Source organism: Cucurbita maxima, unplaced genomic scaffold, assembly GCF_002738345.1.
Source record: "Cucurbita maxima cultivar Rimu unplaced genomic scaffold, Cmax_1.0 Cma_Scf00032, whole genome shotgun sequence".
Taxonomy (NCBI): Eukaryota; Viridiplantae; Streptophyta; class Magnoliopsida; order Cucurbitales; family Cucurbitaceae; genus Cucurbita; species Cucurbita maxima.
Genome location: NW_019272048.1, coordinates 2,435,571 through 2,462,443, shown reverse-complemented (window position 1 = coordinate 2,462,443; position 26,873 = coordinate 2,435,571). Strand labels below are relative to the sequence as shown.

At 36.8% G+C, this 26,873-nt stretch overlaps 3 protein-coding genes across 4 annotated transcripts in view; all 3 read right to left on the bottom strand.

Annotated features, from left to right (window-relative positions):
- Window positions 1-667: 667 nt before the first annotated feature.
- On the bottom strand, window positions 668-1,189 carry LOC111467107. Its single transcript, XM_023111894.1, has one exon. It carries the CDS (start codon window positions 1,187-1,189, stop codon window positions 668-670), a length of 522 nt encoding a protein of 173 aa, XP_022967662.1.
- Window positions 1,190-9,525: 8,336 nt separating this feature from the next.
- Window positions 9,526-12,485, bottom strand: LOC111467046 (F-box protein At1g10780-like). 2 transcript variants are annotated; one of them, XM_023111828.1, is made up of 4 exons: window positions 12,347-12,485; window positions 10,886-11,698; window positions 10,081-10,361; window positions 9,526-9,997 (listed from the first exon to the last, which is right to left on the bottom strand). In XM_023111828.1, the coding sequence occupies exons 2-4, from the start codon at window positions 11,625-11,627 to the stop codon at window positions 9,761-9,763; spliced, it is 1,260 nt and encodes a 419-aa protein (XP_022967596.1). In that variant the 5' UTR covers window positions 11,628-11,698; window positions 12,347-12,485; the 3' UTR covers window positions 9,526-9,760. The 2 variants fall into 2 exon arrangements, with proteins under 2 accessions (XP_022967596.1, XP_022967595.1); XM_023111827.1 differs by having other exon boundaries at window positions 9,527-9,997; window positions 10,886-11,628.
- Window positions 12,486-18,529: 6,044 nt separating this feature from the next.
- The window catches only part of LOC111467054 (RHOMBOID-like protein 10, chloroplastic), a 14,164-nt gene continuing 5,820 nt past the window's right edge, over window positions 18,530-26,873 (bottom strand). The window contains exons 7-9 of the mRNA XM_023111836.1: window positions 25,747-25,845; window positions 25,411-25,452; window positions 18,530-18,936 (exon numbers count right to left, since the gene is read on the bottom strand). Coding sequence (XP_022967604.1) covers window positions 18,793-18,936; window positions 25,411-25,452; window positions 25,747-25,845 — 285 coding nt within the window. The 3' untranslated portion in view covers window positions 18,530-18,792. The remainder of the gene's footprint in view (window positions 18,937-25,410; window positions 25,453-25,746; window positions 25,846-26,873) is intronic.

Genomic DNA, 26,873 nt, shown 5'->3' with positions numbered 1-26,873 from the left:
TGTCCGTCTTTTACTCTATTTTCATTAACTAGGTCTACCCCTGCTGGGGTTCCGACCGACAATACATGCATTAAGGGTTCTACTACAAACCCTGCTTGACTAACAAATGGAAAAGAAACAAACGAATGGGTAGAACCCGAATCAAATAATGTCAATACAAAGTGTCCTAGTATCGAAAGTGTACTTGTCACAACAGTGCCAGACGTTCCCGCTTGTTTACTGGTCGTTACATATGCCCTGGTCGGTGCGCAGGTTTGCGTGGTGAGTTCTCGTATAACCACATCTCTAGGGGGTCCCCTTGGGTTTCCCACGTCCGTTCCAATACAGAATTGAGCCCTGTGACCTGCACAACCGCACCTATAACACACCCTCGAACCTGCCATACATCTGCCCCAATGTTGTTTCCCATATTCGCGACACTGAGGTTTTTCCGGTACTAGGTCTCGAGTTACTAGGGGCGGAGCAGATCGCCTGTCCTGATGTCGAGGTCTCTAGGGTGGCGGTTGAAATTCCATGGGTTTAGCCACGACGGGGCGTTTCTTTCCTACGGCAGTCGTTGGCTCCGATTTTTTCTCCTCTGGAGGTTCCTCCAGGGCCTTGGCCGTCCTCAGGGCCTCTTTGTAACTTTTCGGGTTAAATGCCTCCAACATGCAATGGGTCTTCGGGTTCAACCCCAACACAATTTCTCCGTCTGTTTCTCTTCAATGTCTGCTAGTGACGGTGCGAACCTCTTTAATCTCATGAATTCTTGATCATACTGATCCACCGTGCGTTTGCCTTGGGTCAGGTGGTTAAATTCTTGTTGTTTCTTTATACGGGTTTCCTTTGGATAGTAGTATTTCAGGTTGGCTTCCTTAAAGGTTTCCCACGTTGTGATCCCCTCTCTCGGGTTGATATTCTGTTTATTATCTGCCCACCACACTTCTGCGTCTTTTTGCAGTACATATGCCGCGCACGCTACTTTACGGTCGTCAGGGCATCTCATTGATTCAAAGGTCGTTTCCATGGTTGCAATCCACATCTGAGCTGCTGTGGGATCTTCCTTTAAACCGACGAATGGACGGGGATCATACCATCTGAAGTCTTTTAACCAACTCGCCCCCCTGTCCGATTGCGGGTTTTTGGCCGGTTGTGTGGCCGCCGCATCAACCGGTGGTGTGATCATTGCATTGGCTGGTTGCGTGGCCATTACTGCGACTTGTTGTATAGCTAACAATGTGGTCTGTTGTGTGGCCAACATTGTTTGCATCGTCGTCTGGAGTGACTCCAACACTAATCGTGTGGTGGGGTCCAATCTTGCTTGTGGTGCAGCTTGAGGGAGCAGTGTGTTTTCAGGAGGGGGTGCAACTTGTGGGGGAGGTGCGTTTTTAGGAGGGGGTGTAGCTTGTAGGAGGGGTGCATTTTCAGGAGGGGGTGCAACTTGTAGAGGAGGTTCCCTCAGTGGTAGTTCGAGTGCATAGGGTCCAGTAGTCGACCCTTCTTGGAAAGATGTTCTTTCGGCTTCTCTTCTTCCCCATCTCCTAATGGGAGGTTATCCTCTCCCTCTCATACCACTTCTATGCCTTCTGTGCGGTATGGTTCTAGAAACCAAGAAAATAATTCTATCCAAGTCTATGATTTACTTATAACATTTCTTACATTCCACTATATAATTCAAGGAAAAAAAAACATAAATGTCGTAACATAAAGACATGCATTGACACAAGATCACATCATAACATAAAATCATAGAGTATCATGACACTCAATATTTAAAGCCAATCACATAAAATATATCACAAAAATATCTGTCCTTCCCTCATCCTACGCAAGGTGTACCTAACAACGACGGAGCATCGGTGATTGGATCGTGGAACATGCCAAGCCTACTTCGTAGGCTAATCTACAAGATCTATAACCTAGGGCTCTGATACCAACTGTAACGACCCAGGTCCACCGCTAGCAGATATTGTTCTCTTTGGGCTTTTCCTTTCGGGCTTCCCCTCAAGGCTTTAAAATGCGTCTGCTAGGGGAAGGTTTCTACACCTTTAAATGGTGGTTTGTTCTTCTCCCCAACCAATGTGGGACATCACAAGTCGTGTCTTGAAAAGGTCCCAAACGCTCTAACCAATAAGAAATTTTAGTGGGTCGACTCCGGCGAGGAAGTAGGATTTAATCCAATTTGGACATGATATAACTCAAGATACAGTACATGAAAAAGTAAGAAAATTATGTCTAACTCTTGTTGTATTAGGATCGCACAACAACGCACACACTCGATCCAGATGAACACAAATAACAGAAGAGAGAAAATGTAATGAGGAATATTGGTTAAAGGTTTATATTGATGACTTCACGTATGTACAATAGGATTATAAATAAATAGAGTACATCTCCAAAACTCTGCCTAAGGGAATATATATCGTTCAGTTTACTATATATATAACTTTACTAGATATAATCATCTACTATATATAACTATCTACCATAATATAATTTTTTTTTCTATATATAGCTCTTTACTATTAATGACAATTTACTTTATATGTCATTTACCATATATAGCTTTACTTATAACCGTTAACAAAGCTGTAAATAATCAAGCTCCATAACCTAACAATTCTCCAACTTAAAGACTGATTTAGTCAACCAAGAATTTCATTCTCAAACGACCATCATCATCTTCACTGCACCATACCAATTAAGGATTTGTATAACCTCAATTTTCCAACATCAACACATTTTATCAACATGTCTGATAGATTCTTTGCACCCTCTATCTCTCCAAACACATATCACCTTCTTCCGCTAACCTACGAGTGAAATGGTATTACCATCTGTTGTGTTTTGTCTTTGAATGATAGACTGAGTTCTTCACCAACTGTATGACACTCTAACTATATGCATAAAGAATCTTCTTGTGCTACTTTTTGCCTAATTCTTCTATATAGTCTGTCATCCATATCATCTCTTTTCCAGCTTCCGTTGTTGCCACATACTTAGCCTCAGTAGATGAAAGAGCAACGCATTTCTGAAGCTTAGACATTCAACTCAATGTTGTTCCATCTATAGTGTAGATATATCCAGATATGCTCTTCCTAGAGTCTACATCTTCACTCAGATTAGCATCCACAGAACCTTGCAGAACTACTTTACTATTGTCGTAACAAAGTGAAGTATTGGATGTACCTTTCAGATATCTCAAAAGTCACTTCACAACTTCCCAATGTTCTTGCTAACAACTCCCACTGCATGTGTTAAATCAGGTCTAGTGCAGACCATAACATACATCAAACTCCCAACTGCAGACGCGTACGGAACTGATGCCATGTGCTCACGTTCCTCAACTGTCTTGGGAGATTGCTCCTTTGACAATTTAATATGATTTGGCAAAGGCGTAGTCCTGGGTTTAGTATCATTCATCCTAAGTTTGGACAACACCTTCTCAATGTACTGCTCCTGGGATAGAGTTAATGTGCCAGCAAATCTATCTCGAGAAATCCTCATCCCAAGAATCAGCTTCGCTGCACCCAAATCTTTCATCTCAAATACTAAAGATATGCTTGCCTTTAGGTGGTTTATATCCCTCATACTTGATCGAGGAATCAGTATATCATCAACATACAAGAGTAGAAACATATAAGAATCAGCTTATTTCTTGAGGTAACAACACTAATCATTTTCACTCTTGTGGAAACCACTCTTGCACATGAAGGAGTCAAACTTCATGCACATAGAGCTTAAACCCTTCTGGTTGTTGCATATAGATCTCCTCATCTAGATCTCCATGTAAAAAAATTGTTTGTACATCCATTTGCTCAAGGTGCAAATTCTCCAATGCAACAATGCTCAATAGAATTCGAATAGTAGTTAATTTCACAATAGGAAAAAAGATCTCATGATAATCAATGTCTTTTCTTTGTGAATATTCTTTAACTACTAACCAAGTCTTAAACCTCCGTCTGTCATCTAGTTTAGCCTTGATTCTGAACACTCATTTGTTCAACAAAGCTCTCTTTCATGTAGTAACTCAATCAGCGCCCACAAATTATTCTTTTCAAGTGAGCTCATCTCATCATCCATGACTTGCTTCCACTTGGTTGAATCTTCCACCTGTAGGGTCTCATTAAAGAACTCTGGTTCTCCTTTGTCAGTCAACAACAAATAATGTAATGAAGATGAATATCTATCTGGTGCTCTGATAGTTCTGGATGATCTTCTCAACACCTGCTCAGGTGTAACTTGCTCCACGTCTAGTTCTTCAGCAATAGGATCATGAGTTTCTTGAGCTTCTATTGTAGCATCATTGGATGAGTTTTTCTACAACTCGAGCTCAACTCCCACTTGCTTCTTAGTTTAAGAGTTTATCTTCTCTTTGTCCTTAAAAAGAACATTTGCATCAAAGGTCACATCACAATGTCTATTCTTGTCATCCTAAAACCTGTATCCGAACATGTCAGAGCCATAGCCTATGAAGTAGCACTTCACATCCTTAACATCAAGCATGTCTCTCTTCTCTGGATCAACACGAACATACGCAATACAGCCAAAAGTTCTCAAGTGAGAGTACTTGAGTTCTTTTCCTGTCCATACTTCTTCTGTCAATTTGAACTCCAAGGGTACTCACAGCCCTCTATTGATCAAATAGGCTGTTGTGTTCACAGCATCAGCCCAGAATGTCTTTGGTAGTCTAAAATGAATCCTCATGCTTCTTACTTACTCATTCAATGTTCTGTTCATCCTTTTTGCAACACAATTTTGTCTTGCCTTACCGAGAATTGTTCTCATTAATCTAATTCTCTCAACTGCACAAAATGTTTTAAACTCAAATTTGTTGTACTCTCCTCCATTATCAGACCTCAAACATTTGATCTTCAAGTCGGCCTCATTTTCAACTTCAACTTTCCACTTCTTGAAGGTGGCAAACACATTTGACTCGTGTTTCAGAAAATAAATTCATACCTTCTTGCTGAAATCATCGATGAAGGTAACGTAGAACCTTGATCTACCAAGTGATGAAACTGGAGATGGTCCCCAAACGTCTGTATGGACCATTTCCAACCGCACTTTCTTTAGTTCTCATTAATCTAATTCTCTCAGCTGCACAAAATGTTTTAAACTCAAATTTGTTGTACTCTCCTCCATTATCAGACCTCAGACATTTGATCTTCAAGCCGGTCTCATTTTCAACTTCAGCTTTCCACTTCTTGAAGGTGGCAAACACATTTGACTCGTGTTTCAGAAAATAAATTCATACCTTCTTGCTGAAATCATCGATGAAGGTAACGTAGAACCTTGATCTACCAAGTGATGAAACTGGAGATGGTCCCCAAACGTCTGTATGGACCATTTCCAACCGCACTTTCTTTAGTTCTCATTAATCTAATTCTCTCAGCTGCACAAAATGTTTTAAACTCAAATTTGTTGTACTCTCCTCCATTATCAGACCTCAGACATTTGATCTTCAAGCCGGTCTCATTTTCAACTTCAGCTTTCCACTTCTTGAAGGTGGCAAACACATTTGACTCGTGTTTCAGAAAATAAATTCATACCTTCTTGCTGAAATCATCGATGAAGGTAACGTAGAACCTTGATCTACCAAGTGATGAAACTCGAGTTGGTCCCCAAACGTTTGTATGGACCATTTCCAACCGCACTTTCTTTAGTTCTCATTAATCTAATTCTCTCAGCTGCACAAAATGTTTTAAACTCAAATTTGTTGTACTCTCCTCCATTATCAGACCTCAGACATTTGATCTTCAAGCCGGTCTCATTTTCAACTTCAGCTTTCCACTTCTTGAAGGTGGCAAACACATTTGACTCGTGTTTCAGAAAATAAATTCATACCTTCTTGCTGAAATCATCGATGAAGGTAACGTAGAACCTTGATCTACCAAGTGATGAAACTCGAGTTGGTCCCCAAACGTTTGTATGGACCATTTCCAACCGCACTTTCTTTAGTTCTCATTAATCTAATTCTCTCAGCTGCACAAAATGTTTTAAACTCAAATTTGTTGTACTCTCCTCCATTATCAGACCTCAGACATTTGATCTTCAAGCCGGTCTCATTTTCAACTTCAGCTTTCCACTTCTTGAAGGTGGCAAACACATTTGACTCGTGTTTCAGAAAATAAATTCATACCTTCTTGCTGAAATCATCGATGAAGGTAACGTAGAACCTTGATCTACCAAGTGATGAAACTGGAGATGGTCCCCAAACGTGTGTATGAACCATTTCCAACCGCACTTTCTTTAGTTCTCATTAATCTAATTCTCTCAGCTGCACAAAATGTTTTAAACTCAAATTTGTTGTACTCTCCTCCATTGTCTGACCTCCGACATATGATCTTCAAGCCGGTCTCATTTTCAACTTCAGCTTTCCACTTCTTGAAGGTGGCAAACACATTTGATGATCTTCAAGCCGGTCTCATTTTCAACTTCAGCTTTCCACTTCTTGAAGGTGGCAAACACATTTGACTCGTGTTTCAGAAAATAAATTCATACCTTTTTGCTGAAATCATCGATGAAGGTAACGTAGAACCTTAATCTACCAAGTGATGAAACTGGAGATGGTCCCCAAACGTTTGTATGGACCATTTCCAACCGCACTTTCTTTAGTTCTCTAGCAACCTTTGTGAAGCTAACTTGTTTCTGTTTGCCCATGACACAGCTCTCACAAAGACCCATATCAACATATTTTAAGCCTTCTAAATCTTCTTTCGCAGTCAGCATTTTCATTCAATTGACGCTCATATGACCAAGTCTATTGTACCATAGACTTGAATTGGAAGCACTCTCAACAGCAACAACCATGTCTACACACTATAGTAGTGTATAAGGTTCTGAATTTTGTGCCACATGCAACAACCATGACACCCTTCACAGTTTTCCACGAACTCTTTCCAGACCCTGCTACATAGCATGTGTTATCCAACTAACCAATAGAGACCAGGTTTTTCTTGAGACCAATAATGTATCTGACATTTTGTAATGTCCACTGATTTCCTGTTGAAGTTTAAATGGAGACATCTCTCTTCCCTTCAATTTCCAAGGTTTTGTTGTCGGCAAGATACACTTCCCGATATTTTCTTATTTGAAATTTCGAAGCAACTCTTTATTTGGAGACGAATTGAACAATGCACTTGAATCCAATATCCAGGATTCAGTCGGACTGTCCACACTAAGGATTAAAGCATCCTCAATATATTCTGTTGTATATATAGAATCATCATCTCCAAACTTATGATTCTGCTTTTTCTCCATAGCTCAAACACATTACATTGGGTTTATTTGGAGATTTTCCCTAATTCTTTGATTTTGATCGCCCATGTTTGTTTGAGCTCTTTGATTTACTTTTTCCCCTTCACTCAACACTTAGAGCATTGCTTGATGAATCTCCAATTTCCCGTTTGCGAATACTTTCGCTGAGAACAATATCTTGATTTTCATCAAACTTCAGTTTATCAGATCCTTGGGAACTGCTGATTGCGGCAACATCAATATCCCATGACTCGAGTAAAAATGACATCAAATCAACGTTTTAATTTAAGTTGTTAGGATCGCACATCTCACACAGTTGATCAAGATGAACACAAAAAACATGAGAGAGAAAATGCAAGGAGGAATATAGGCTAAAGGTTTATATTGATGACTCCATGTATTTAAGTAAGAGAAAATAAAGAATACAATACCTCCTCAAAGCTGGGGATATATATGGTTGAGTACTTTACTATGTATAACTTTATCAGATATAACCATCTATTATATATATAACTATCTACCATATATAGTTTTACTAGAAATACTATCTACCATATATAGTTTTACTAGAAATAGTTTTTTTCTATACATAACAATTTATTGATGTCAATCACAATTTACTATATGTCATTTACCATATATAGCTTTATTATGTATAATTGTTGCTAAGATATAAATAAGCAGGCTCCATAACCTAACCTGTTCCATTTTTAAGTTTTACGAAGGAATAAGGGGGAGAAATGTTCTACAATGAGTTGTGAAATGTTTTTTCAGAAGGTGGTGCCAACGGCAAAAGCTTCTTCTTCCCCTACGGGAGGAAGAAGACACGTCAACCCAAATTTAACCTCCCTCAAATTTTCATTTAATTGAATTCCTTCTATATCAATTCTCATAAAATTCTCAATGGTTCTAGAAACTAGACACTCCAAGAAGCCTACCAAATAAAAATTGGAGTACTTCGAATGCCGAAAACTCAAGAATTGAGGACCCAAACATTGACCAAGAGGTTAGTAGCCAATTTGGTCTTTCCTTAAGAAATACTAGTGGAAATTGTTTGGAATTTAAAATAAACCTTAAATTAAGTAGGAACTAATGAAATATGGAAGAAACAAACAAAGAACCGTGAGTTAAGGAACTAAATCAAGCATTTTGCTCGAAAATTAGTAACAATAAAATAACCCACCAAATGAATTATGCTTCTCATGAAGTTTTAATTTCAACAATATTATGACACATTAAGGTCATACATTAAGTTATGTGGTCAGTGGACAAGATTAAGTATCGAAAGTAAGTAGCAGTGTAAAATAACCCTAATGCCTCTAATGTAATCTACCTACGATTCATGACCCTAAAGACCTCCAAACTATATGAAACTTTATACATGACCCCAAATTATGACTTAAAAGAATTAGTAAATTTTCATGACCATCGTACCATGTTTGGGGCTCCAACCATGATTTATGTGAAAACTTACCTTATAATGGCCTGTTAATTAAGACTAGGATTTTCAAGAATTTAAGTTCTCCATTTGGTCACCGTCATCCTTAAGATTTCCTGAGTACTTATGACATGAGTGTATCCATGAGAATGCTTGGGTTTACTTTAGGGCCATACATGTACCATGAATAGGGTTTGCTTGCTATAAGAATCAAGTATACCTAGAGCTTTTCACGTACCATGCCCCAAGAACTAACATACCTTAGGACCATGCAAACTCATACCCTACACACTCCATACCCGAAAGTCATGATACTTAAGTCTACTTGGTGCCATGCTACTATACTTTAAGTGACTACGAACTCCCACCATACAGTTCATTGCGATGCCATGTTCCTCTTCTAGGAGTGTCGCAATGACTTAAGCACCTAGAAGAGGATATTACTCGAAGGATTTTACGACGACCTCCCACCACGCAGTGCATTACCTTAGGACCTGTTTGGTGCATTACGATAACCTGCACCATATCTCATGAGTAAAATGTCATAATGGGTCTCATACTTCCATCACCTAGATGAGATGTCCAATGTCATGTCCTACTAGCAAGATGTCCTAAGGTACAATGTTAAACACAAGTAGCTACACCTTATCATCAATGGTCAAATTGAGATAAAGTTCAAACGGGAAAAAGTTAGTCCTTCAAGCTAGACAATGCTTTATGGGCTTACAGAGCAGCATACACGATACCACTAAGCATGTTACTTTACAAGTTAGTCCTTCGAGAATAAAAAATTTGTTGTTCAATAAAAATGAAAAAAAAAAATTATATTTCTTCCCTACCAATATGAATTCAAACTTACAACCTAAACTAGTTCTCAAGCTAACATCCATAACAACATCAACTGAACATCCTTAATTGATGGTTCCATCGAATAACTCTAGAACTGACTTATGATTTCATTCTTAGAGAATAATCAAGTCAAGTTAAACATTTCAGCAGGTCAACCTGTGTAATTAGAGAATAAAAATGGTAAATGATCAATTAAAATTAGAAAACGAGAGAAAAAGTGCCTCACTTATGCTTTTATTCAATACGAACGATCTTGCGATTCCAATATCTAAACTTGCAAATCTCATCAAAGAAATCATCTGCACTGCTATGGCTACTCTTCATCCGAAGAATTTTTATTACCATAGTCTTCAAATTCTTGCCATACTTTATCAACGATTCGAGAGTATTCATCTTCTGTTCGGCATTCAACGGCGATCTAACCGAAACCGATACTTCCTCCAAACACGAGATTACAAAGTCTGGATCCACCTGAGTCCCAAAAGAACATAATTTATAAGCCAAGAAATCCATCTCAAGAACAAATTGCCATAAATGGCAGTGATTCTACTTACATTTTTAAGGCTGTTCTTCTGGCAAAGAGCAGCAAACATGGCTCCATGAATGTCAAACTTTTGCAATTTTGGATGGTTATTGAAAAACTCAACAAAGTCAATCTCTGGGAAAGGTTCAAGTGCATCAAAGTCTCCAGTGAACTCAACTTTCATGTAAAGATGCTTCACCTCACTCCCTAATTCAAGCATTTTGCTTATTGCATCCCAACACCATTGAACTCCTCTTATGGACAATGACTCCAATGAAACCAGCTGATCAAAATCCACCATGTAAACTCTTCCTGAATCAAAGGTTTCATACAAAATAAAAAACTAAGTTATCATGATTAAGGGTGTAACTATCATGATTAAAGGTGTAATGACCCAAACCCTCCGCTAGTAGATAATTGTTCTATTTGAACTTTTCCTTTTGAACTTCCCCTCAAGGTTTTTAAAATGCGTCTGCTGGGGAGAAATTTTCACACCCTTATAAAGAATGCTTTTTTCCCCTCTCCAACCGATAGTACCGCACAACAACGCACACACTCGATCTAGATGAATATAAAGAATAAAAGAGAGAAAATGCAAGAAAGAATATTGGCTAAGGGTTTATATTGATGACTTCAAGTATGTACAACAAGAGAGCAAGTAAGGAATACATTTCCATTGGTATGAGGCATTTTGGGAAACCAAAAGCAAAGTGGACAATATCATACCATTATGGAGCTTCGTGATTCCTAACGGTGGGATCTCACAAAGGGCTTCTATTATCGAGTGTTATGAGCATAATTCGTGTAGTTAGAAGATTTGTAGTTATGATGATTACCTGTATTGTTGGATATTGACAGACTTCTCAAGGAACTTGTCCCACAGGCTCTAATCCAGCTACAGCCTTGAACTTCAAGGAGTTGAATGTTAGGAGAATTGATCATAAGTGAGCAGTTTCCCAAGCCATAGAAATCCAGCTTACACTGCTCCAAATGCTTCAGTTCAATTGAAACTGAAGTAAGGCCTTCACAGCCAAGGAGCAATAAGTTGGATAGATTAGGACATGCACGAAGAGCCGTGTTCAAAGCAGGATCATCTAACTTAGCACCAACAATCTCAAGGTTTCTTAGCTTTTGAAACACATCCCACCTTGGTGAATGTGTCATTAAGACACCCCATAATTTAAGTGACTCCAAATTTGCTGCAGATTTAAGGCATTCTAACTTGGAATGGCTATCTTGACAAGCCTGAAGATCAACCAGATTGTCCATTCTTAGCTCGAGACGTCGAAGCGAAGGGCCAACACTAGACAGCCATGAAGCAAGACCAGCACCAGAAAATGGGCTATAAACAACAAGCTCCTCTAAGTGAACAATGGATGATATTATTCTCCAAATGATGATGTCGGGACTCAACCCACCTGAATGGTTGTCGAAGGAATTGCGAGGAAAATAGAGACTTTTAATGTATGGTGTTGAGTATTTCCATCGCTTAGATACACAGTTGCAGACTGCCACATCCCGAGCATTGCTCATATGCGACAAAATGTACTGAAAAATAGCGTCCGGGAGTGAATCCATTCTGTGCGAACAAATATCAAACAGTTGTTATGAGAAGAAGAACCATACGGAGCATCGATCATTCAAACTGACTGATTCAACAAAAGTTCATATCATTATCATTCTGTGAGAACAAATATCTGAAAGATTGTTATGAGAAGAAGAACCATACGGAGAATCGATCATTCAAACTGACTGATTCAACAAAAGTTCATATAGTTCTGAGAGAACAAATATAAGACAGATTGTTATGTGAATAAGAACCATACGGAGCATCGATCATTCGAGCTGACTGATTCAACAAAAGTTCATATAGTTCAGCAAATTGCATGAAATTACAGAGACTAATTCACGACCTATACTCAACAACTACACAAAAATGCATCCATGTTTTCTTTCAAATTCCTCCAAAAGCTGTTAGAATTGCAATCCGACAAAGAACACATTCCCCTGATAAATTAGAATCTAGCAGATCTTATGAAGAAACGAACAACTTGACTAATAAAAAAATGGCGAAGAGATTAGTAGAAATCGCACAGTTGTTCAGCTGAACGAATGAAAAGGAAAACAAAATCGAAATTGAAAATGAGATCCATGCAAGAACATCTTGAAAAGAGTTGAAACGAAAACAAACGGCGCAGAGTTAGGAAACAAAAAAACACCAGAAAAAACACGAATCGAAGCAAAATGCATGAAATGAAAATTAAGTTGCAGAGATTGAAGAAGGAGAAGGAGCTTACAATTATGGAGATGAAATTAGAGGGGGGAAAACACAGGAAGAAGAGTGAAAATGGAGACGGATCTGAGGGCTGGTGTTGGGAGCGCGCTTATAGAGAGACGTTTGGGAGAGGAAAAAAGAGGGAGAGAGGGAGGGAGGGAGGGAGGTTTGGATTTTTCAAAATTTGAAAGCTTGGGACTTGGGAGGGACGATTACCTCTCTCTCTTCTTTTGGATTTCCCCTCTTTCTTTTTCCATTTTTTTAATATAAATTAATTAATAATATAAATTTTTTTTTTTTTTAATTTTAATTTAAAATTTTCTAACAAACAATTAGGCTTAAAAAAAGATAGAGTTTATTTCATTTTTTTTTATTAACTCTTAGATAACTATTATTATAGATTATACAAAAAATAATAATAATAATAATAATATAAATGTTCATAAATTCATATAATAGCGTTATAAAATTAATATAGCTGAAAACAGGAAAACAACATCTCTTATCAAAGTTTAGAAATAAATTTTGCTGTCCTATTCTAGCGTCAAGACTATAACGTAAATGTCGAAATATAACTTATGTGACTTTGCCTCCTTAGTTGATGTCATCATGCGTACCTGCGGGTTTTGGCTTTACTTGGGAATATGTTAAATGTGGTTTGAGTATTTAAAAATATTTAGTAAGTGACTTTACTGTTGAAGTCGAAAAATGAAATCACATGTAACATGGTTTATGGTGGGACTTACTTTTCGTGACTATTTTTTGGGCTCTACTTTCTTTTTCGGGTAGCGTTGAATGTATAGTACTTCTCTATACACAATTCACGCGCACATACATGAACCACTAGGCGGCCTCATATATTTTTGTAGGAGTCGAAGGCGGAAAATTCCCAAAACATATTCGCCCATTTCCGTTCTTAAATATGAGTTATGATGGGTAAAAATTAAAAGATTCAATTCGAATTCGAGTTATAGTGTGAAATTTGAAATTGAACTAATTCCTAGACACTTATGGATGTTAGGACAAGAGATTTTGTAAAGAAACTAATACGAGAGGAGCATTGTAAAGGGCTAGGAAACTCAAGTTTCAGGGGCTAGAGGTAGACCGTGCACGTCTCCTTGGAAGAAAATAATGACGTGGGTAGTTCAATTGAACTGGCCACGCCTTGATTCTTCTGAACCCTTCATTGCTTTTAGTCAAATTAACTCTCTTAATAATAAGATCTCACTTAAATTTTAATGGATTTTAAAATCTAACACAAAATGGGACCTACTTAAGAAAATTTGAGTTTGGGAAGAACTTGAACCGAGTCCCTGAACGCGCGATAGAATCAGTAAGTAGTCATTTCTTCTCTCAAGAATTATGGGTAGAAATCACTGGGTAGTATTAAGAGGATATAGTAAAATTATGACAAGAACCACATGTTAAGAACCTTAATTAGACGATTTACGGTTGTCAACTTCTCCCTACCCGATAGTTATATGGAGTAAGTCATTGTTGTCTTTTTGCTTACATTCTCATATAATATCAATTTCAATTTCTCAAATCTTGCTTTCAAAACTCTCTTTTGAAATTTCTCTACCCCGTTTTCTAAAAATTTCTTCTTGAATCGAGGACAGAGACTCAAGCAGACATCGCCTAGTCGTAGGCGATGCAAGAACGAATAGGCTTAACTCACTTGTTACTAGAAAGTGAATGCCGCACAATCGCAAGTCCGCTGCCACCAAAATGCGATTGTGACAAGTTGTCAACTTCTCCCTACCCAATAGTTATATGTAATAAGCCGATATTGTTGCTTTTTGCTTACATTCCCATATAACACTAATTTCAATTTCTTAAATATTACTCTCAGAACTCTCTACCCCGTTTTCTAAAACTTTCTTCTTCAACTGAGGCCAGAGCTTCTCGAGTATACGTTGCTTGGTTGTAGGCGACTCTAGAACGAATAGACTTAACTCACTTGTTGCTAGGAAGTGAATGTCGCACAATCGTAAGTCCGCTGCCATCAAAGTGCAATTGTGACAAGTAGTTACCTATTAAGGTCTAAAACCAAGTAAATTATAAAATTGATCCACTAAATGAACTTTACAGTACATGACATCGTAAAATATGATCTTATACTATGAATTCATGATGGGTGCTTAATTGGAAGGTTATAGGAGCATGTTTAGGGTATAAATCGACGATAAAGTTAAAAATGACGAAAATGCCCATATTATACCTTCTATGATATTTTATGGTCTTAATGAACTCCGAATGATAATGAAATTTTACCTAACACCTATTTATGATATTGTAAATAATTTAGGCATGGTTTTAAGAAGGTTAAGCATGAGAATAACACGTATGTACAACATTAGAATGTGTTCATAACTCTCCACGATGGACTAGTTGGAGTAAAAAATTATGAATCTATGACTTTTAGCTCTATGAGTAGACTAACCAAGTAAGTCAAGGCCCAAAAAATGCATAATCATGACACTAAGCCTAATATGACGCCTAGATAGCTAGGTACCATTCTAGGTAAGAGATTCAAATTTGCTTTGTGTCATAAGTTGCCTCCCACATATGCAGTACACTATAACCTTAGTTGGTGGGATGCCATACTCAGTTTTGTAGGATGTCAGACTCAAACTGTATTATAATGGATGAGAAATGTAAAGATTGTTATGAGTCGAATTCAAACATAGGTTTTTTTTTTAGGTTCATGATGTTTACCGACCATGTGATCTAGTAACCTCAAGATCAAGACTAGTACTACATATTGTGTGTGAAAAATGAAGTAGACAACCTAATGAAATTCACTCTCCTTAAACCTATCCTAGGGTGAGGGACTACATAAGCACATAAGTTTGGGCTTAGGCAGTCTATTGATCAAAGCCTCAAAATCTAGAGTCCAGACAAAACCCGCATGTATAATGTCTTATGATTAGAATTAGAATGTTGTACCTTAGCTTCAGCCGTGTACATGATCAAGAGCCTATAAACACGCTACTTACTGAGTATTTTATACTCATTCTAGTTCTTTATACCTTTTTGGGTAATGACTAGATGCTAGTTAAGGAAGGGAGCGATCTGAAGTAGACGGTCATAGAGACAACCTATGTTTAGGAGTCTCCTTCGATCTTGTGTCTTTTGTCTTGGTCCCGTATTTTGTATATTGTTTCCCTTTTTGTATTTTGAACTAAAACTTATATTTTGTAAAGTAAATATATATGTATAAACTTTATGTATGTTTTATGTTTTATTTTTATTTTGAGTTTCATTATTTTTAAAAGCGATTTTTTTATTTTTATTTTTATCCCATCCGTGGGGTCTATGTCATGATTCGTGCTTCGAGTAGCTCAAATCAAGTCATGACATCGTACATATGTGCATTCATGCATGAAGTCCCCATGTTTTTCATTCATAGCAGAACATTAACATCATTTCATTTTTTCTTTCATCAATGACATCGTACATATATGATCATTTTACATGACAGTCATCATATGATCCATCACATAACTTTACATGGCAATACATAACATGACGTATATAGTAATTCATTTCATTTACTACATGGCGTAATGAATATCACATGCATACATATGCTAGCATCATATGCCATTACATAAACATATACAAATAGCACAAACAATATGGTGCATGCAGGGGCCATAGACATAAATTATCATACATCATTCAAATACCTAACTCCAACGGTAAGGTCACTTACATGACATATCTATCCGTTTCGAGTCTCGTCTAGATCGATTTCTATCCATATGTAGCGGTATCCCCGTAGATAGAGATAAAGATAGGGATCCATCTAGATCTTGATTCACTATTTCCATTTGATTGATTGTCTTTTCACAACAAGATTTCAATCTTAATGTAGGCAAGCAAGCTGGTGTTTTGATTTTTTTCATTTGAAATCCAAGTCGACATGTCAGCGCATGACATTAATTTCAAGTTCATACTTCTGTCAAACTATTTCTTTAAGTTTTACAATGGTTCGATGAAACCTAGACTTAACTTGCAGTTTCATCCAAACTTTAATATGTCGTTCATCGAAACCATCTTCAGGCATACCTTGATCAGTTCCTTATATTCAATAAATAGTCACATGATCGGATCATGTCCTCTTATCAAAGCTAGTGCGCTCAATTGAAAATGCTAAGGTACCAATGTTAATGCTAGAAAACCTCGAATACTTAATTGAACCTTAATTTTCAACTTTTCCACTTCCCTCAAGTTAAATTGTTTTCTTCTTTTAACATTTTTTTAATAGTATCAAAGATAGACACCGAGCGGTGTGCTAGCGAGAACGCTAGGCCCCGAAAGGGGATGAATTGTGAGATCCCACATCGGTTGGAGAAGGGAATGAGTGTCAATGAGAATGCTGGGCTCCGAAAGGGGTGCATTGTGAGATCTCATATTGGTTGGAGAGGAGAATAAAATATTCTTTATAAGGGTGTGGAAACCTCTCCCTAGCGGACGCATCTTAAAATCATGAGGTTGACGACGATACGTAACATGTCCAAACGAACAATATCTACTAGCAATGGATTTGGGCTGTTATATTAGATCTTCTCTAGAGCCCGTGACTGAGAGAGCACCCCGAATTATACTAGATAGTGTAATGATTTATAAGGACCAAAGAGAATAGGAACCAATGCTTTAATTGCACCTAGAACCTCGAGTAAACCTTGATGAGTGACTTACACCCGTAGAAAGTGGTTAAATGAACTTATCGTTATGAGAGGCTAAATTTACTCCAGCCATGGAATTGACTAACTCAGCCCAAATAGAATGCATAGTCTTAAGTGTTGGATAATGAAAGTCCCACATCGGATAATTTAGGGAATGATCATGGGTTTATAAGTGAGGAATACTAACTCCATTGGTATGAGGCTTTTTGGAAAGCCCAAAACAAAGCCATGAGAGCTTATGCTCAAAGTGGACAATATCATACCATTGTGGAGAGTTGTATTCGTCTAACATTAAGAAACATGGATCAGGGGAGAAGTCACTGATAGCCTACCAGTCATGCAGTTACAAGGAGACTATTAGATGTGTATCATTTTAATTTTTGAGTTGCTTGAAGTATAGATTACGATGTAGACTGACATGGACGAGTTATGAAAATATGATAAAAAAAATCTTTTTATAAAAACAAGAACGCTTTGGGAATTTGACCATTATTCATTTAATTTTTTAGGCAAAACTTGAAATATGACGAAACAAATTAAAGAAGCGAAAATTTTTCAGAATTTAATGCAACTTATTTCTAATTTGAATTAGTTATGGAACATATGATATTCGTAATCTTGAAGAATATATTAGATAGGGAATATGTAAGAGGAACCTATGATATTCATAATCTTGAACAATATATTAGTTAGGGAATATATCTTACATATTCGTTAAATTTGAATAGTAGTATACTTTATTTATTCCGAAGATAGTATCTATTTAAAGATTGTGAATATTTTCAATCTCAATTTTATTTCTTATTCTTAAATCTGTATTATTTAGTAATAATATTTTCATATCTATTCACAATTTTGAGGGGTAGATATTGCGTAAAAAAAAAAAAACTTTAGGAGAGAGATTCCTCTATCCAAATATGTTAACTTTTCAATTTTTTTTTTTTTTTTGAGAAAAATAGTATACATCTCATAAGGATAAACATTTAAGTTTTATACTTCATTTTTAAATACCAAATAATTATCTAAATACCAATCACCGGAGCAATCCCAATAGAGTTTACAACCTTATATTTTTCAAGTTAAGTTGAGTTGTCGGGTTGTTTTTTTTTTAATTTTTTTAATTATTAAAAATATTCTACTTATCCCACCATACATGTTACATTAATAATTAAAATTTCATAAATTTTAATATCAAATATTTACAAGTTATAACACATCACAATACATCACTAAGGTTGAATAATCTTAATTTTTTTTAAATGATAAGATTTGAATTGTAACCATATTTTTTTAAATGATAAGTTAAGTTGAATTGTAACCCTACTTTTGAATCGGTTGAATTGACCCAGTAAAAAAAATGTCAATTTGCAAACCAAACCAAATTTTTAGTTTTTAAAAATTTAACCCAACTCAATAGGCAAAAACAAATCTAACACCATCCAATTGAATTGGATTAAATAGTCTAAATTAGTCAAATTATCGGGTCATAAAACACCCCTATTGAGCCAAAATGATCAAATTCGTTGCTGGGACACAACCATTTTTCAAATCAAAATATACACCGACTTCAGTTTCTATGGCCTAAAACTATAGAAAAGTAGACCTTGCAAGGCTAATATTAGGAGTACATCTGTACATGCACATTCTTCGCAACTAGAACTTGATGCTTCTACAATTTTTCCCCCCATTTATATTGACCAAAAAGCTTACAGAGAATGCAATTTTCCAAGAGATACAAGACATTCAAATGCTGAGAAAATGATACTAACCTCATCTAGGTTCTTTTTCTCCAATTGATGAGGTAAAAAATTGGAGCCCTGTCTGTAAATGTTCTTCGGCCATTGTTGAAAGAAGGTTCCTGCTTCCAGGCAGGCCCAAGAAGCCACGATGCCGCTACCCCACCTAGAAATCCTCCAAGCTGACATATCAAAGGAAGAAAATCAGCACCACAACAACATTTCACATACAACCATCTTTGCAACATTTGACAGTTTAAGGCTTGAAATGAAGAAAAGTTTGAATCCATAATAATTCACATTTTACTCGGATCAATTAAATTTAGAAATGACTGCACAAATCACTCCAATAATTGCATGCTCCAATACTTAATAAGAGGTTTCATATGGAAATGGTTAGGCTTATTTAAAACAAGAGATTTTATTGGAACATCATTGTAACTATTTTAAAGGTTTCATCTTACCTCTTTAGTTCAAAGTATAATTAACGAAGTTAAAATGGTGACAATTTCATAAGCTTAGGAGGATAAATGATCGAAATGAAAGAAGATATATAACAAGCTAATAGTACAAAAGTAAATTTTGCATTTACTCCTTCAAGTTTATGCTGCACAATTCCTGAAAAAATTCAGATCTTAAGACTTTTAAAGATATTGAAAAAGGCACATCCAAATATCCTCCCCCTCATTGTGATTTTATTACCAGAGTAACTGCAATAACGGCCCAGTGTTCTTGCTGGCGTAGACACCGGGCGGTGTGCCAGCGAGGACGCTGAGCCTCGAAGGAGGGTGGACACTGGGTGGTTTGTCAGCAAGGACGCTGGACCCTAAAAGGGATGGATTGTGAGATCCCACATTGATTGGAGAGAATAACGAATGCCAACAAGGACGCTGGGTGCCGATGGGAGGTGGATTGTGAGATCTCACATCGATTTGAGAGAAAAACAAATGCCAATAAGGACGCTGGGCCCCGAAGGGAGTGGATTGTGAGATCCCACATCGACTGAAGAGAAGAACGAATACCAGCAATGACTCAGGGCACCAAAAGGGGTGGATTTTGAGATAACTAGTGCTAGCGAAGATGCTGAGCCTCAAAGGGGGGTGAATTATGAAATCCCACATCGGTTGGAGATCGGTTGGAGAGGGAAACAAATCATTCTTTATAAGAGGGTGGAAATCTCTCCCTAGCAGACGCATTTTAAAAACATTAAGAAGAAGTCTGAGAGGAAAAGCTCAAAAATGACAATATCTGCTAGCAGTGGATTTGAGCGGTTACAACTATCTTAAAAGAAATTTCCGTCTTCCAATTGATTGACTTGGAAGCAAGTCCTCTCAGAAGAAAGTATTCAACCCAAACAAATAAAAAGGTCAAGTCAATAGATACCAACGGAAATTGCAGGTATAAATGCAGTTTTTCCTGCATAATTATTCTCTTTTCTAAAGCTGTATTAGGTACCTGAATATAAGAAAACACACTAAAAAATCTTGCAACATCAAAGAATAGATTACAATATAACAAAAGCCTTTGGAGAGGGCTATCTCTCTCCCATAATCCACCCACTTTGGATGGACCACTCAAAATATAATCTCATTTCCTCCACTAAACTGCTTAGCTAATTACCACTCTACCCTTGCTCATATCCCAATAATATTAGTAATGTTACCAATATTTCCATCATGTAATTAGTTGACTTGAAAATTTCTCAGAAGAAAATATTCATTTCAAATAAATCACAAGCGGTCAAGTCAACAGATAACAAGGGAAACTGCAGGTACTTCAAATGCAATTTTTCCTGCATAATCATACTCCATTCTAAGCTATGTTCCACATGCACCCATATAAACCCGCCTATTATACTCTTTTCCTCAACTAGAGCGAAAAGTACAAAATAATGTGTAAAAATTTACATTGCTTTTGTAGCAGCATATTTTCAATTTTATAAAATAATAAAATAAGAAGTAACAAGTCATATTAAAAAAAAAAAAAAGAAGAAAAAAAAAACTGAATTATTTGTTAAAAAAAGAGACATATTGTATATTATTTTATTTTCTCTATCCAAGGATTAGCCTAAGTTAGCATATATTGTCTCCAAGACCTAACCCAACCCAAGAAGAGTGAGCACGAGGGAGGCAAGCAAAACTCGTGAAAGTGCTCCAAGAGGAGTGAGTACGAAAGACGAAAGCAAGGCTCGTGGAAGTAACGTCAGTGAAAGTGTTCCAAGAAAAGTGAGCATGAGAGAGGTGAGCAACGCTCGTAAAAGTGTTCTAAGAGGAGTGAGTACGAGAGAGGGAAGCAACACTCCTAGAAGTGTTCTAAGAGGAGTGAGCACGAAAGGCATAACATCTGTGGAAGTTCTCCAAGAAAAGTGAGCACCAGAGAGGCGAGAAACGCCCATGGAAGTGCTCTAAGAAAGTGAGAACGAGAAAAGCGAGCAATGCTTGTGGAAGTACTTCAAGAGAGTGAGCATGAGATAAGCAAGCAATGCTTGTAGAAGTGCTCCAAGGGGATAGTATGTATGAGTTTTGTGCTTTCACGACTTCAATAGAGACAAATGTGCCAACAAAAAGATTTCATAGCTTACTATTTCATAAGCTAGTATTCAAGCTGAGAATGAATGATATCTATTACTCAACTTGAGGGGAAATGTTGAAGGATTAAAAGTCAAGAGATATTTGTGTAAATAAGTAAAGTAGTTGATCTCCCCCATTTATCTCTATTTAGGGATGAATTTATTTAGATTTGTTATTACCGAGTATCTATGACTTGAGTTAGATTTATTAGTACTCTAGAGATTCAGTTAGATTTATGGTTACCTAGCATCTAAGAATTGAGTTGTATTGAGATAGCCTTTCTTTAGTATAAAAGGCACATATACTCTCTGAAAAACAGCAAACTAATTTAGACTTGCACCGATCTCCATTATAGCATAACTCAACAACTAAAACATCACTTGTTTTTTCGAGATTTGAGGTTCAAGTTCTCATCTCGTACTAAAAAAAAAAAAAAAAATGGTTATTTTATTTTTCATTCAGCTAAAAAATATAACTAGATTTTATATTAAGATAATTCACTGTCAACAAGAGGGAATAAAATGTTAATCTTTTGCTTACGTCATTACAAAGGTGAAATTATCAAACTGGCCGGTTGTATTGCATGCTGAATCTCAGATCTTTCTCTCATTACTCACTTTTTTTTTCTTTTTCTCTTTCTCATTAATGTAAATTGTATGACTAGACAACTCAGAATGAAAAACTAACAACATAGAAGACATCATAAACTTGGGGGTTTATGATTTGTGGTAATATCCTGATTGCAAGTTCAGGTTTGTGAAAGTATTTAGTCCCATAAAGTTGGTCAAACATGCTAGATATTATTGGCAGGGGATACTTGTTACGTACTGTCACCTTGTTTTAAGCTCTATAGTCGATGCACTGTCCCATTTTTCTCCTTATGAAGTAACAATGAACCCATATGACACCTTTATGGGGAAACTAAACACGGCAGTCAATAACTAGTCTAATTGCTTTCTTAGTTTGACTGTAGCTGGTGAAGCTGTTAAGGATATTTAGTTATAAATTATAGTTTACCAATATAATAGCAAATATCTAATATTTTCCTTATTACTATAGGTATCTTTCCATTTATTACTCTTTCCATATCCTTGTAATTTATTTGATTATAAATAAGATAACTTTCACACAATTTAGGTGTGGTGGATTAATCAAACATTCTTATGGTATCAGAGCCCTCTCGGTTTAACAACCCCGATCCTTTCTTTTCAATGGCTTTTGAATCCTCTAATCTTCTTCTCCACCACCCCTGTTGGCTTTGACGCCGCAGGGGCAGTCTTCATGGCTGCCGCAGGCGGAGCCGATTGATTACTCTTCGGCTCCACCCTATTGACCTCCAAATCACCTTTCGTCATACTTTGTACATACAACCTCATCTTTTCCAACCCAATCGGTTTTCCCCTTGGCCAATATAGTCTCTCTTATTTTCTTCCCAATCAACCTTTTATCTTTCACAGAAGCCCTAATCTCAAGATCTTCTTCTCTTTAGAAATATACGGAATCTCGACAAGCCCATCAACCTTTTGTAGAGATTTACCTTCGGAATCTGGGTGCCGCACTGGCCTCTTTGACGACCAAGTTGCCGCCGCCCTTCCTGCCAAAATTGGCTCCTTCGCCCAATGTGGCGACTCTTCCGACAGCCCTTCTCGCGAAAATTGGCTCCTTTGCCCAATGTGGTGACTCTTCCGGCTTCAACATTGTTTTTTGTCCCTTGCTCTAGGTTTCCCCTTCCACTTCTTGGGGTTAGACATATTCTCACCAGAGCCAAGACAGCATCGTCGCTAATCGACACAATCCCTCTTCATGGATTAGACATATTCTCACCGAAGCCAAGGCTGCATCGCCGCTAAGCGGCGATCCCTTTGCAATTTTCGATGGCCAAGAAAGCGCCTCCTCTGAAACAGGTTGACATCTTCACGAAAAGTGTTTCTCAACCTCTTTGAATTTTTTAGATTCAAGCTTCACGTTCGTTTAAATCTGACGCTTAGCTTGCGGTGGGGTGTCAAGGATATTTAGTTATAAATTATAGTTTACCATATATATTATATTTGATATTTTATTATAAAGAAAATATCTAGGGTGTTTAGGATATTTAGTTATAAATTATAGTTTACCATATATATTATATTTGATATTTTATTACAAGGAAAATATCTAATATTTATCTTATTACTATAAGTATCTTTCCATTTATTGTTATTTCCACCTATTACTCTTTCCATATCCTTGTAATTTATTTGATTATAAATAAGATAACTTTCACACCATTTAGGTGTGGTGGATTAATCAAACATTTTTAGAAGTCATCTAATATGCATTTTTTGCTGGGGTTTGACCCTTGGTAGGAGCTCACTTTCGTGATCAATGTCATGACGAGAGGGCAACGTCTTTGGTAAGCTATCTTGCATTATATCGACATAGTTGTGCAAGACATCTTTGATTTCACTTGGGACAGGTTTTGTATTTGTTACATCTTTTACCATCGATATGGCCATGAATGTGGGCGCTTCTTAGAAGAGCCCTTTGTTTGATTGGAATACGAAAATCATTTTTATCTACTCGATTATTTGATGCTTGCAAAGATCGCTGTGGGATTGTAATTGGTAATTACTACGCACTTCGCTAGTGGCATTGGGACGACTTCGAAGTCATCCATAAGAATCACGACGAGAACCATCTCTCCTGACCAATCTCCCAACCTTAAAAGAGACTCTCTTGGATACTCATGATGGGTAGGGCCTCTAAGTTAAGAGATTTCATTTTGCCAGAGTCTCTTTCTATCTTGAGTTCCGATCTACAGGCTTCTTAGTCGGAGATGAAATTGTGAGTCGCACCTGAGTCCACTAAAGTGCTCTTACTAGGCCAAGAATGGATTATTGCATCGAACATCAATCCCTTCTCGAATACTTCTTTTGGATCAACTTTCTTTAACATGGTTGATAAAAATTTCAACACTCCCATTCTTAGAGTGTCGTGGTCCTCTTCCTTTTCTACCACTAGTTTGGCTTTTGGGTCATTACCTCCTTGTACTTAAGGCTTGTAAATAAGTTATTTGATAGTTCCTTGTTTGTGCTATCATTCCTTTAACCCATAGGTTTGTTTGTGCTATCATTCCTCTAACCCATAGGTTTGAAAGGTCTATTCTCGATGTTTTGGGATGGTGTATGTTTCCTTTGAAAGCCCGCTTCACCAACAAAGTTCAAGAGTCTCTCTACGGCAGCAAATGCAACGACAAGATCTTGATCATTGTGTTCATAAATTTTGTTCTTGCCTATGGTTGCATTTCCTCGACAAAGCTGAACACTTTGTCCTTCTCTGACATATCCTTGATATCCAGCATCAAAGCAGAGAATTGCTTGACATATCCTTAATTCCCCAGTGTGTTTTAAGTTTTCCCAATTTTTGCATCGCTATGAATTCGACATTTTCAAAGGAGAACTGAGTTCTCTAACTCTTTCGTGAGGTTTTCCCATGAACTAATAGTGGTAGATATCGTTGGGGTCGATGTTTGACATGCTCAGGTGCGTATTTTAGATGTGGCCAAGAGGGTCACATGGCAAATAATTACCCTCAAAGGACCATGAGGGAGGTGGGAATCAACCCTCAAGTTTGAGTGGTGTCAGGGCTTCTACCCAAACTTGCCAGCAGGGGAGAGCACGCAATACCACTAGCCGAGATGCGTTAAAATTAACGCAGTGGTGATAGGTACACTATCAATACACTTGCCTTTTTAGTTAGGTTCTACTCACTCTTTTATTTCAGCATCTTTTGGGCTTTGGGTTAGAACTATTGAATGAATGAGGTATGACTGAAACCAAATGAAGCAATTGAATGAATGAGGTCTAAAGCTTCTCAGCCTCCAATTATTGAACATTTCCAGACTCAGGTTTTGCACGAGATGCTGAGGCAGTTTACCAATGGTTAAACAATATCAAGCAATCTTTATGACAACCAGGCATTGTCTAATTCCATCTAACTAAAAAAAAAAAAAAATAAAGTTTTCATTTATTGACAAACAGTAACAGTATAGTAGTCTTCAATGGAGAAATAAATAAATGAATAAATATTGTCTACTCTCAAACTTACATGTCCCCAGTTATCGATGCCTCTAGACATTATCCCAATAGCCTGCAAGCCAAATGATCATGGAAATTATTCTCCTAATAACAGACACAAGAAGTTAAATAGAAACTAACAGATTAACGTTACAGAATAGTAATTATAGATGCAATTCCAGGTTCACGTAAAGGTTGCCAACCGATCCCCATGGTAGAAGTAAACTTATCAGGTACACTGATCAGTATTCTGAACGACCATGTGATAGTTTATTTTCACTATTCTTACCATAACATGATAATTTGAAAACCATAAAAAAATTAATAATAATAATCTGACAAAAGAAAAGGAAATTGGAAAACACACCATATTTAAGATTATTATATGAGCAATGTGCTGCAGATCTTCGTTGCCTCTACCGACCAGTTTTCTATGTCTCACAACAAATGCAGCAAAGGATCCTACCTGAATCAGAAGTTTAAAAATTAAAATACTTAGGAACAAATAAAAAGCCAACCATTCATCAAAATAACTTAAACGTAACAACTATAGCCTTTTTTTCTCCCATGTCAGCTATATATAGCCGTCTATGACGAGACTTTTTTTTTTTTTTCTTTTTGATGAATAACAAAGCTTTTATAGAGAATCAATGAAAGAGGTACAAGAGTGCACACAAAAGAAGCTCACAAAAATGAAAGGAAACTACAAAAATAGGCTCTAGTCAAGAGGTAGACCTAACGAATGCTAGCAACATGCAGTGTTGGAAGTCTAAATTAGCTTGTTGTTTTTCTTATTAATTTCTAGAGAATTGTGTGTCTAAATACCCTAGATACTAGGTAACCATATGTCTAAATAAATTCCTAGATAAATTCCTAGATATTAGGTAGCTAAATCTAAATAATAATCCCTAGACATTAGGTAAGTAAATCTAAATAAATCAATAAGACAAATAACGAGGTCAACTGCTACACAAATATCCTTCGACACTCCTACTCAAGCAAAGTAATAGATATCATTTATTCTCAGCTTGGATACTAACTCATAAATTACACAAATATCTTCTAACTTAAGGTTAATCCTTCGACATGACATGTAGCCTCTCATATAAGGCCTTTTTTCTGATGGGACTTATTGCTTGATCAACTAGGCACCTACTATTCTCTGGTCACCCATTCTTGCCACAGACTTAAAAGTTGTACAGGTAGGGAACTTCAAGGCCACACCTTAGAGTATGTTCTGGAAGTAAAATATGCAATTAATCAAAACTTTCAAAGCAGAAGCTAAGGCTTGCAGTTTCTCACGTTCAGATAAACCTTTAGAGAAGCAGCAGGAGTGAACTTTATAGAAGACCGTAAATGAAGAACTCGATTGACAAAAAAATAAAACAGTAAAAAAGAAAGAAAAAACCCAACATCCTGATATAAGAAAAAAAATCCATAACTACTATCACAATCTTTTTTTTTTTTTTTTTTTTTTTTTTTTTTTTTTTTTTT